The sequence below is a fragment of the Pecten maximus genome, chromosome 1 (genome assembly GCF_902652985.1).
Source record: "Pecten maximus chromosome 1, xPecMax1.1, whole genome shotgun sequence".
NCBI classification, from domain to species: Eukaryota; Metazoa; Mollusca; class Bivalvia; order Pectinida; family Pectinidae; genus Pecten; species Pecten maximus.
Genome location: NC_047015.1, coordinates 29,798,010 through 29,810,780, shown reverse-complemented (window position 1 = coordinate 29,810,780; position 12,771 = coordinate 29,798,010). Strand labels below are relative to the sequence as shown.

At 35.5% G+C, this 12,771-nt stretch overlaps 1 protein-coding gene across 1 annotated transcript; it reads right to left on the bottom strand.

The window, feature by feature from the left end:
* Positions 1-1,494: 1,494 nt before the first annotated feature.
* On the bottom strand, positions 1,495-11,700 carry LOC117338178 (fibropellin-1-like). The gene is made up of 8 exons (XM_033899450.1): positions 10,691-11,700; positions 10,485-10,547; positions 10,272-10,334; positions 9,383-9,451; positions 8,931-8,993; positions 8,697-8,744; positions 6,598-6,729; positions 1,495-6,452 (listed from the first exon to the last, which is right to left on the bottom strand). The coding sequence occupies exons 1-8, from the start codon at positions 11,678-11,680 to the stop codon at positions 6,282-6,284; spliced, it is 1,599 nt and encodes a 532-aa protein (XP_033755341.1). The 5' UTR covers positions 11,681-11,700; the 3' UTR covers positions 1,495-6,281.
* Positions 11,701-12,771: the final 1,071 nt, after the last annotated feature.

Sequence of the window (12,771 nt, the reverse complement as noted above, 5' to 3'; positions counted from 1 at the left end):
TGATGGAAGTAAAATGATCGATGAACGAGACAAACTAGGAATAATTTAGCTGTATTTGATTTCTTGATAGCACAAGTCGATTCCGAATCTCAATCTAAATACCCTAATTACGTAATGCAGATGAAAATCCTACTCTGTACATGTGAATTCAACTTTGTCGTGATTCCAAATATTCCATACATTTCCTTGCAGTATTATCGATAACATTTGCCTTTGAAATCTTTGTTTCTAAGAGTCAGTGGTTACTCTTTTGTTTGCTGAACTACATGTACTTCTTGAGTTATGCAAAATAATACATTAATTAAACGCAAAAATTGGTTTAACAGACATCGTTTCATTTAACAAAATCATTATTGTTCTTAATGTTATTAAATGTTATTTTTATATGTTGAAAATTCCTCATGTGAACTTTTTAAAAGGTCAAAAAAATTCAATTATTAATCCTGGCTGGATGCGTTCGCATTTTATGAAATGAACGTTTTTATAAAAGTTCCATTATGAATGTACTAAATCACATTAAAATGACGTATTGCATTGTAACACCCTTACACAATGTACTAGATCGCACCACAATGACGTATTACAATATGAAAGCCTTACGCAATGAACATGTACTAGATCATATTGCAATGACGTATTACATTATAATAGCCTTACACAATGTACTAGATTATATTGTAATGACGTATTACATTATAACACCCTTACACAATGTACTAAATCTCATTAAAATGACTTATTACATTGTAACACCACAATGAAGTATTACATTGTAACACCACAATGACGTATTACATTGTAACACCACAATGACGCATTACATTGTAACACCACAATGACGCATTACATTGTAACACCACAATGACGCATTACATTGTAACACCACAATGACGCATTACATTGTAACACCACAATGACGCATTACAATATAACAGCATTACACAATTTTCTAGATCACATTACAATGACGTATTACATTATACAATGTAACAGCCTTACACAATATACTAGATCACATTACCATGACGCATATCATTATAAAAGCCTTATACAATGTACTTCATAATACTACAACTACGCATTGCATTATAACAGCCTTACGCAACATACTAGATCACATTACAGTGACATATAACGTTTTATTACATTTTTTTACCAGTGAAATATCAAAATTATTCATTCTATAAAAGTGATATTTTTTACTAGTGAAAAATATCACTTTTGCTGATTTGACCAATCAAATTAATTATTAGAAAATACCAAAATAATTGACCAATCAGAAAGCCCGACATATATGTCAGCACCTGGACAGGGGGAACTACTTTTTTTGTTTACATTAGGCCTAGTTAGCATACGGGGTAGGTTTTTCGTTGATAAAAAATGTAATAAACAGAATACCTAACAGTGTCTTCAGTAATACCAAATATATTTCACTCGTGTGGCTAATATTTTGATATTTTTCACGAGTGAAAAATATCAAAATATTAGCCCCACTCGTGAAATATATTTGGTATTACTGAAGACACTGTTAGATATCCTCTACTCTTTTGTCATTTTGTATGTATAAAATATTAGTAATACATTCATTGAACTTGTCGTGTATTCTGTTGTTTCACGCACTATTTATATAATAAGGATATGTGTAGACGGTTGACAGAACTCGTGGACGATAAAAGCGGGAAAATTTGAATTCCGTTAATAAATAGAGAAATGTGATTCAAAATCACAAGCGATAATATAAGCCTTGAACTGCTTTCAGTCGGCATTCATGGACTTATGAATGCTAGCTTAAAACAGTTCAATCGTTAAATAACAGCCTTACACAATGTATATTTTCACATGTCAAAAACACATAGGGTTAACAATCGTACACGTTACAATGACACATGTGGTTAAAACAGCCTTACACATTACAATGACACATAGCGTTTAACAGCCTTATACATAATATTGACACATAGCGTTTAACAGCCTTACACATTACAATGACACATATCATTAACAATCGTACACGTTACAATGACACATAGTCTTATAACAGACTTATACATTACATTGACATATAGCATTTAACAGCCTTACACATTACAATGACACATAGCATTTAACAGCCTTGCACATTACTATGACACATAGCGTTTAACAGCCTTACACATTACAATGAAACATAGCGTGTAACAGCCTTACACATTACAATGGGACATATTCTTATAACAGACTTACACATTACAATGACACATAGCGTTATAACAGCCTACACATTACAATGACACTTAACGTTTAACAGCCTTACACGTTACAATGACACAAAGCGTTTAACAGCCTTACACATTAATATGACACATATCGTTTAACAGCCTTACACGTTACAATGACACATAGCGTTTAACAGCCTTACATGTTACAATGACACAAAGCGTTTAACAGCCTTACACATTGCAATGACAACTTCTACATATATAAAACACATATATCTGACAATATGTCAAATAATCAAGGCAAAAAACCCGCCCTTTTGTCAAATTATTCGCAACAATTTCTTTAAATAATGGAAAGACGGATACTACTTAAATATTATGCATTTATTTCCTCGACTGGCTTGGACGGCCAAGACTAAGGAATAATTTATCCGTTCATGCCTTATGATTTATTTCACATTTTGTTATCTGTTATTTAACGGAAGGTGATCAAATGGTATCTGCATCTGATAGAGATTCAGCTTGGTTTGGTATTGCTTTAAACCATGCAAGGACAGTATTGACAAGGAGCAAGGAGTTTAAGGTGTCAGATACCTTACTCAACACTGAAAGCAGTGCTATTTAACATTAAATGTATTGAATGTTCCAGGAATATTACATATTTTGTCGATCACATGCTTCAATAGATTCAATAGGTACCCAGCCCATGATGAGCCTTCAATCAATTATTTGCGTACATGTTTCCATGATGTATATCAACATCTCCTCAAAAATGAAAACACATAAATTTTGGCTTACATTGAATAATAGTGTGATTTGCTTGTGGATGCCCTGGACGCTATGTTAAAATACATTAACTTGATCCCTCTCAAACCAACTATCACGTGATCACCATCATGTTTATACATTGTATGTAATAACCGTTTATCTCATATCCATGTAAGGCTGTAAATATTTCATTGAGTCTTTCACCAACTAATCACATTCTCTCATACATGTACTCATGTTTACATTTCATTTCAGAAAATTGTATGCTCAAGTAAGCCATTTTGTTAATGTTTTTACACTATAACCTTATAACCACCCTAAACATATGTAGCCGAATACCAATACAATTCGTCACCAGGGGGTAGATACATGTACTAGTATATCAACCTCCCGTTACATGCACTCCTGATAACCCGATCGTGATAAATTGAAGAAAAGGTTATCTTCCCCCACACAGTTGTGTGTCCTACGCTTACATGTGTCATGCGGATGTCGCATGTACATAAGTACTAGTGAAAAACTATGTACTTACACCTGTTTATATCACGTGTTACTACTGCCATATGTTACTACCGTTGTGTGTTACCACAATATTCGTGTTACCACATTTATCGAGTGTTACTACAATATTCGTGTGTTACCACATTTGACGTGTGTTACCACAATATTCGAGTGTTACCACATTTGACGTGTGTTACATTTGACGTGTGTTACCACATTTGACGTGTGTTACCATAATATTCGTGTTACCTAATTTGACGTGTGTTACCACATTTGACCTTTGTTACCACAATATTCGTGTGTTACCACATTTGACGTGTGTTACTACATATGTCATGTATTGTCTATATAACATGTTACTATATTTGTCAAGTGTTACCACATATACCATGTGTTACTGTGTGGGTCATATATCATTACATGTTATGTGTTACTGCATGTTATGTGTTACTACCTGTGGCTTATGTAAGTAAGATTGTAATGAGTTAATAACATTGTCGTTCGTAACTACATATCATGTATTACTACATATGTCATATATTCCTACCTATATCATATGTTACATGTAATACGTATGTCATGTATTACTACCTAAGACATGTGTTTCTACCTTTATCATGTGTTAATACGTAAGTGATCTATTACTGCATATGTCATATGTTCCTACCTTTATCATGTTAATACGTATGTCATGTACTACTAACTATACCACATGTTAAAAAGTATGCCATGCATTATGCCTGCCATGTGTTACTGTGTATGTCATGTGTTACTATGTATGTCATGTGTTACTATGTATGTCATGTGTTACTATGTGTGTCATGCGTTACTATATATGTCATGTGTTATGTATGTCATGAGTTACTATGTATGTCATGTGTTACTTTGTATGTTATGTGTTATTATGTATGTCATGTGTTAATATGTATGTCATGTGTTACTATGTATGTCATGTTACTTTGTATGCCATATGTTATTGTGTATGTGTTACTATGCATGTCATGTGTTATGTATGTCATTTGTTGCTTTGTATGGTATGTGTTATTGTGTATGGCATGTGTTACTACCCATGTCATCTATCACTACGTATACCATGTGTTACTATGTATGTCATGTGTTACTATGTAGGTCATGTGTTACGTAGGTCATGTGTTATAATGTATGTCATGTGTTACTATGTATGTCATGTTACTCTGTATACCATGTGTTATTATGTATGTATGTGTTACTATGCATGTCATGCACTACTAACTATATCATATGTTAAAAATTATGCTATGCATTATGCATATCATGCGTTACTATGCATGTCATGTGTTACTATGTATGTCATGTGTTACTATGTATGGCATGTGTTACTATGTATATCATGTCTTATTATGTATGACAAGTGTTACTATGTATGGTATGCGTTGCTATGTATGACATGCTTTGATATGTATGACATGCGTTACTGTGCATGTCATGTGTTACTATGTATGTCATGTGTTACTATGTATGTCATGTGTTAATATGTATGTCATGTGTTACTATATGTGTCATGCGTTAATATGTATGTCATACGTTAATATGTATGGTATGTGTTACTATGTATGGCATGTGTTACTATGCATGACATATGTTACTATGCATGACATGTATTACTACATATGTCATGTGTTACTATGTATGCCATGTGTTAATACTATATTCTGTGTAACTGCATATGTCATGTTCTACTACCTATGTCACGTAGTGCCTATATAACGTGTTAGTATACATATTTGTCATGTGTGACTACTCATGCTATCTTTAGTATTTTACGTCGGCTATCAAGGTTTGCCTACCGGTAGAGATTGGTTAGCGTATAGTAAAACGCGAAAGGGTAGGGATCAGTGCTACCGTATCGATATATGGCATTTCCGTGCTGGTTTATCATAAAGTATTGCTGCAAATGATGAGTTTGATGTCTTAGTGCTGCAAGTTATTCTATCAAACATTTTTCCTTCTTCAACATGTATAGTATGCAGGTTCTCGGAATGAATACCATTATTTGATAACAATTTGTTAGAGTGGCTCACGTACGCCAGATACAAGAATGACCAATCAAAATCAACAAGGAAGAACGAATGTGTGTAGCTGTCATGTTATCTTATCAGTTAACATTCCGAGAGGACGAGCCAGACCTCATCGTCAGCGATTAGTAGGTGTTATCAAAATCAAATATCTAGCGTTACAGTGTAACACTCACAGCACTGCCTATCATTGAGATGGGTGAGTGACTGTTGAATATTTGTCCATGGACTCCACACTTGGCTTACAACTCCCTGCATAATTGTATGAGGTGTGGTAGAAGACAGTTCATATGTGAAATATAAAGTTCTGATATCAATATAATTATCTCTATCGTGATAACCAATGTGAAAATGCTTATTGATCATCATGATGTGGTGAAACATACATGGAGCCTTAGGTGATATTGTTAACTTCCTTTTCGAAGAAATAAAGACATCTTAAAATAAAGTCGTGTGTTTGATTTTGATATTAAGTTGTTTTCATTATCAGTTGACTTTCCCTGTAATCATTTTCGAATTGATTTCCCTTTAATTAACTGTTGTGCCGAGTCTCTTTTATGAACTACTTATATAGAACACGTATCACACACCACTATCTTGTACTATACTAGCAGAAATACATCTCTATCGCATAGTAAAAATCACAAAAAATGCTCTGTGTATAAAATAACTTGACCAAGTCTAAATCAAATGATGGCGAATGAGTTGTTGTACACCCATATTCGAGTGCATGATGCAAGGAGCAGTCTTCAGCAATTTACTATAATTGTGTCCCTTCGTTGTCCTCGTATATCTCGTTGTTGTACCCGTTTTCAAGGCCGACGTCCTGTAGATTGGTCTTAGTGTTAACTCCGTTGGTGTGAATGTTAACTCCATTAGTCGAATTATACGTCACCTGTCCGCCGTTTTGATTTAATTGGTCTTGGTTTTCCTGTTGAAACAATAAAGTCTTTAGAAACGAAGTTAATTCCTTTTATTATACCGTATAGAACTGCCCAAAACCTCATCATCAATAACATTGTCATCATCGCTCTCAGCATTATTCGGAAATAAAAAGGAAAAGAAAATGAACGTACCGGGCGTCGTCGTCTCCTCCGCAAGTATATGACAAAACCCACAACAACGACAAGTACAAAGACTGCCCCTCCAGCGCCCCCGGCAATCGATGCGATATTTGTTGACTTTTGTGGTGAAGATGCATTTTCAATCTGCTCAAAGATAAAGAGTTTGTCATATCGATTAGTAACACACAATATTTAGCTCTGCAAAAGTATGTAATATATCGATTTTATAATGTGTATTGCTGTTTCAATTATTGTATTGGCAATAGGTTGATTCCATACTGCCAGGTCACAATTACGGCAAGCTGTGGGATGAAACAACACATTAAAGAAGCCCTCAAAGATTTATACATTGCACCAATGGTGTAACATAGATCTTATTAACGTATCTAAATAAAACCAATAAAATAACCATGGATATAATCAAATGGCGATTGAGCCGTTTGCCTGTGGGCTGCTGCCATAAATGTTGCCCCTTTCTTCCCCTCATCTGATCTTATTGCAAGGTCCTTTGTGATCTTCTGTGTGATGTCTTCGGCTGAAATCAATTTGTTTTTCTCTTCCTTGTTTGGATAAAAAGGACTTTTTCTCCTCTGGTCTAATTATTAAGGTAAATGAGTTTCGCTTACTAATTTAATGAAGAGAAACTGTTAAGCTGAATGATATTTCAATGCGAAAACAAAACAAAAAAATTAATGGCTGATTTCATTTTCAACGACAAAATAAATAACAGTTATCAATTATTTATTCGGGATAGTTTTGTTATACATATTTATGTCTTACATTTAGGCAACATATATAAAAGTTCTGGAAACAATCTTCAATACAAATTGAGAAATTAATCGGTTAACTGTGGGATATCGCATTGAACATGACCCTGAGAACAAAATCATATAATTACGCGAAATATTTACATGTACGTATTTGATGTCAGAAAGTTTGATCGTTACAACAAAAATAAATAGCATGATTTATAAACAACTAAACTTAAGTAGATAAATTAACCTGATATACAGGTTGAGTATCGACATTGTGACAGGATATATGTGGTATATGATTCATTAGTGTTCAGTGCGGAGACTGATCAACCAATTATGCAGGTTGTGCGTAATAGTGTGGATCTATTGTTACCATAACATGATTTGCAAGAGTATCGCATTTTTTTCTTCATATGCTATTCGTTTTGTTCTAATGTTTCCCTCAACACTGCCTGACTTTTATGATTTTATTGAACGCTTGCTCTAGTTCGCCTGATGTCAGTATAATTTGACCAGGTGGGCTGTCTCGCTACTGAGGTCGGGGGCGACATTTCAGTGTCATGACATCATAAAGACTGGCCTGTTTGTAGAATAGTCTTTGAATGACCTTATTGTGTACATTATACGTAGAATGGTATATAATACATCCATTGATATTACTTCACGGTTAGCCATTGAGATGAGTGTCCGCCATCGGAGTAAGGTTTTGTTCCAAGGCATAGACAAGGGAAAATGTATCAAATCATGACTCACAACACTTTCCTTGATGTTCAACAATACCTTTAGTCCCGAAAATTTAAATAGGACAATTCCTCTTCCTTTCTAACCAACTTTCTTTTTTCTTATATGCGTCTAGTTACTGTTATACATTTGAGATTTGAGTGTGTTCAGAACTTTATGTCTTCATAAGACTTTGAGCTGTTAGCAGGACCCCTTTTAGAGGAATGTTTTCCTGTGACATGATGCCTCCATCATATATCGTTGTTTTATGACACTTTCCAGAACACTTCTCTATTGAAATTGATATTTTATAGCGTCTGCACACAAGGATAAAATCCGAAGACAATGTTGAGAGTGCAGCGGCTTGAACCGACTGGTGCTACAGATACATTCCCCACGTATTGAGTACATGTACTCATTTAAAATGCATAGCTATAGTTACGTGACTTTGTATGAAACACATGAACAAAAAGGTCGAAGATAACTTTAAGTAAAAAAAAACATGAACGAAGAAAGGGGATGTATAGATATTTAGGAAAACAATAACTTTGTGTAACACACGCGACAGTCCTGGTAACAAGAGACAAGAAGTGAAGGCGGCTATATGGTAGTGGCGGGGGAAATCGGTCTACTTACCTTTGGTGGAAGTGAAACATTCGGTTCATGGGTTGTTGAAAGAGTAATCTAAAACCCAATATACTACAACATTAAACTACGCGACCAGAATCTTAACGAGTCAATACGAAAAAGGGAACAAGAACAATGATAACAAGAGAACAAATGAGACCAAGGTGAAGTGAAGAACACGTGCCATTAATTGTGACGTGATGGCGACTATAGAGTAGTGGCGAGGAAAACCGGAATACTTACCTTCGACGACCATGAAACATTCGGTTCATGTGTTGTTGGATGAGTGTCACGATTGAAAGTAATCTTGAACAAAATATACTTCAACATTTAAATAAAGCAGATTAGAAAAAGGAAGACGAACGATCAAGGAAAGATGAGAGAGAGGTCCACATGGATAACCGTATGTATAGCAGCAGAAACAGAGGCAATATCGTAATGGACAAAAAGACATATTGCTTCTTCTATTTTGTTACAATGAAACCGGAGTTTTCTGTGTTTATGAAGAATGCGTATAATTGAAAGTTAACAAAACACATACAGTGCATTGTCAAGTCCGGAAAAGGAAAAATCGAGCTCGAACTAATGAAGAAAGTACGTTGTCATCCGAAGAGACAATAATGTTTAGATAACACGTGCTATTGCTGCGATAAAAGTGAGTTTATATGGGATTGGTGAAATATAGTCCTTCTTACCTCCGGCACCATTGAAACATTTGGTTGTGCTGTTGAATTTGTTGAATGATGATCCTGATCGGAAGTATACTAAAACAAAATTTACTACGACGTTAACGTAAGAGTCCAATCTTTACTTTGTCCATAAACGAAAACAGAGAGGTAACAGAGAACCCCAAATTCATAACCGTGTAATGTACCGCATATGCTCTCTTATCGATAACAGGTAAAAAGGCAAGCTGCTATTTAAAATACGCGAAAACGAGACTGTATACAGAATTGAAAGTAGATTAAAAAAACAAGGCACAACGGAGTCAATTCAAACTACAAGAATTTCAAAAAAGTTGAAAAAAGGAAACATCAAACTGGAAGCAATGAGTGAGGAAAGTACATTGAGGTCTGCAGGGACGTGGCACTGGGCGGAAAAGAGGGAGTTTATACGCAATAAGTGAATAAAATCTAGTCCTTCTTACCTAGGACTCCAACGAAACATTTGATTTATGAGCTGTTAAAGCTGCTGCATGATTATCATCGGAAGTAAGTTAAAACAAAATGCACTGCGACGTTAACATAAGAGCAAAAAGATGACTGATGCGAAGGAAACAGGAAACTCCAGATTAGTAAACAGTGTCACAGGTCGATGGGAGGAGGCCAATAGTATATACGGCATCGAATAAAGAAACGGGTAGTTTCTGTATTGATATAGCGAGAATGCAGAGTAACGAGATTGATAGAGAACTATAGTTTGAGATATTACATTCGCAAGGTCAAAAAGGAGAAACAAGGTGTCAAACGGAAAGATAGCATAACAAGGTGTGTAGGAGGCGAAACATTTCACGTAACGTGCGGCACTCTTTATAGAAAGATATAAAAGATATCAGACTGGAAAATAATTCATATCTCTACTTACATCGGGTGATAATGAAACGGGCGTTTTCCGTGTTGATGTAAGGTGTTCACGATGTGATGTTAACTAAAGTAAAACACGGCGTCAACATTCAAGGCCTAATCCAAAATTAAAATCGAAAATCGGCGTGATTGGAAATGAAGCGAATGTAAGCCTCTGATCTGAATTATTAAATACGTTTGAAATTCATAGAGAATAGGATATATTCTCACTTACCTCCTCCGGCAATGAAACACTCGGTGTCCGTGTTGATAAGTGGCTCTCATGATTTAAAGTTAACTAAAACAAAGCAAACTACAATGTCAATATCAAAGATCAAATACTAAACTCTGCAACACTACACGAGGAAAAGGGAAAGATGGAGTAGGTACATATAACTTGTATATTAAAAGTGGCTGTGTAAGTCCACTTGAAGTACTTACTTTCGGTGTTAGAGGTGCTTTTGATGTTGAAGAGGGTCGCTCACAGTGAACACCCGAGAATCCTTGTTTACATAAACACGTATAGTCCATAACTCGATCATGACACGTCCCGCCATTTTGACAGACATTGCTGACACAATCATCAATGTTATTTTCACAGTGAGTTCCATTAAATCCTTCTTTACATGAACACGAGTAAGTTCCAAGCCCATCGTGACACGTCCCGCCATTTTGACAGTCATTGTTGACACAATAATCAATGTTACTTTCACAGTGATTTCCAGTAAACCCACCACTACACGAACACGTGTAATTCATTACTCCATCGTGACACGTCCCGCCATTTTGACAGTCATTGTTGACACAATAATCAATGTTACTTTCACAGTGATTTCCAGTAAACCCACCACTACACGAACACGTGTAATTCATTATCCCATCGTGACAAGTCCCGCCATTTTGACAACGACTGTTGACACAATCATCAATGTTACTTTCACAGTGATTTCCAGTTAACCCACCACTACACGAACACGTGTAATTCATTATCCCATCGTGACAAGTCCCGCCATTTTGACAGTCATTGTTGACACAATCATCAATGTTACTTTCACAGTGATTTCCAGTAAACCCACCACTACACGAACACGTGTAATCCATTATCCCATCGTGACAAGTCCCGCCATTTTGACAGTCATTGTTGACACAATCATCAATGTTACTTTCACAGTGATTTCCAGTAAACCCACCACTACACGAACACGTGTAATTCATTATCCCATCGTGACAAGTCCCGCCATTTTGACAGTCATTGTTGACACAATCATCAATGTCATTTTCACAGTGAGTTCCATTAAATCCATCTTTACATAAACAGGTGTAAGTGTTAAGACCATCTTGACACGTCCCGTCATCAGAACAACTGATATTGTAACAGTCGTCGATATTGTGAGAGCAGTTTATACCATCATAGCCTGTAAATATAATCATAGTGAAGCCGTCTTAAATTCAATAATTACTTTAAAATACATACTAAATATCTTATGATTGTATCTTTGAAAATAAAAAAAAATAAATAAAAACTGAAATTTCAACCAACGAAAATGTTTATATCTTAAAATTAATTAACAGATCATCATTTAAATTGCCATATTCATTCATCAGTTAATACCTTGTGGAGAGACAATAACGACCTCCACGAATGAACTCACTTATTCTATACAGGGAAAAATACAAGATTCCCGCGTCATCGATGATTCACCGCCATTTGCCCTGAAGATAAAATATTACCCCCACTTTGTCTGTAAAATTGGTACAATGTAATTACTACTCCATCTTAGAGTTGTTTTTGGAGTTGGACGACTAGTTCGTCCGTTGTCAGTATGACTTGTCCTGGGTGTCCTCGACTCCAGTGAGGTAGCACTGCAAAGTCGGCATTAGTACCGCGCTATCGCAAGGAGACAACACAAAAATGCCGTAGGCTCCCAAAACACACAGATTCACAGCACGCAAGCATCTCACACACAGGGGATTCCTCTTTAAATGATAGGATGTTAGATAATACAAAACAAGATGTCTAAAAATGACAGACACGTGTGACAATTCATGAGCACCAGTCTGGCAGCTGAATTGCATGTAGGTTTATCTTGTATGACAATCGTTAAAAAGACGTTTTAAGCATTTTAAATCGCGATTCCTTACTTTTGTAACCATAATCCCTCTGCGCTAAATACTTGGTAAACAAAAGCGTTTCATTTTGCTGTCATTGTTTTTAAACAATGCCTGCTGCACATTTTATATAATCAATTAACGAAAGGTGCCCATCCCTATCATTGTCAGTGGTTGACGTGATAGTGCTTTTTTCCATCTATATACACTGCAAGAAGTTTCGAGTGTACCTGAACGTTTCGTAATGGTTTAGTAAATTTTAACAGCGAGAATATACCACTCGAAAAGATATAAAACAGTTGATAAATTCCCCTCCAATAATAAATGTGTGTAATTGTTTTCGTTCATTAAAGATTCATCTTTCCTTTAAAATACTTTTGGAATATCCTTATAGACAAAACAAGGAAAAAGCC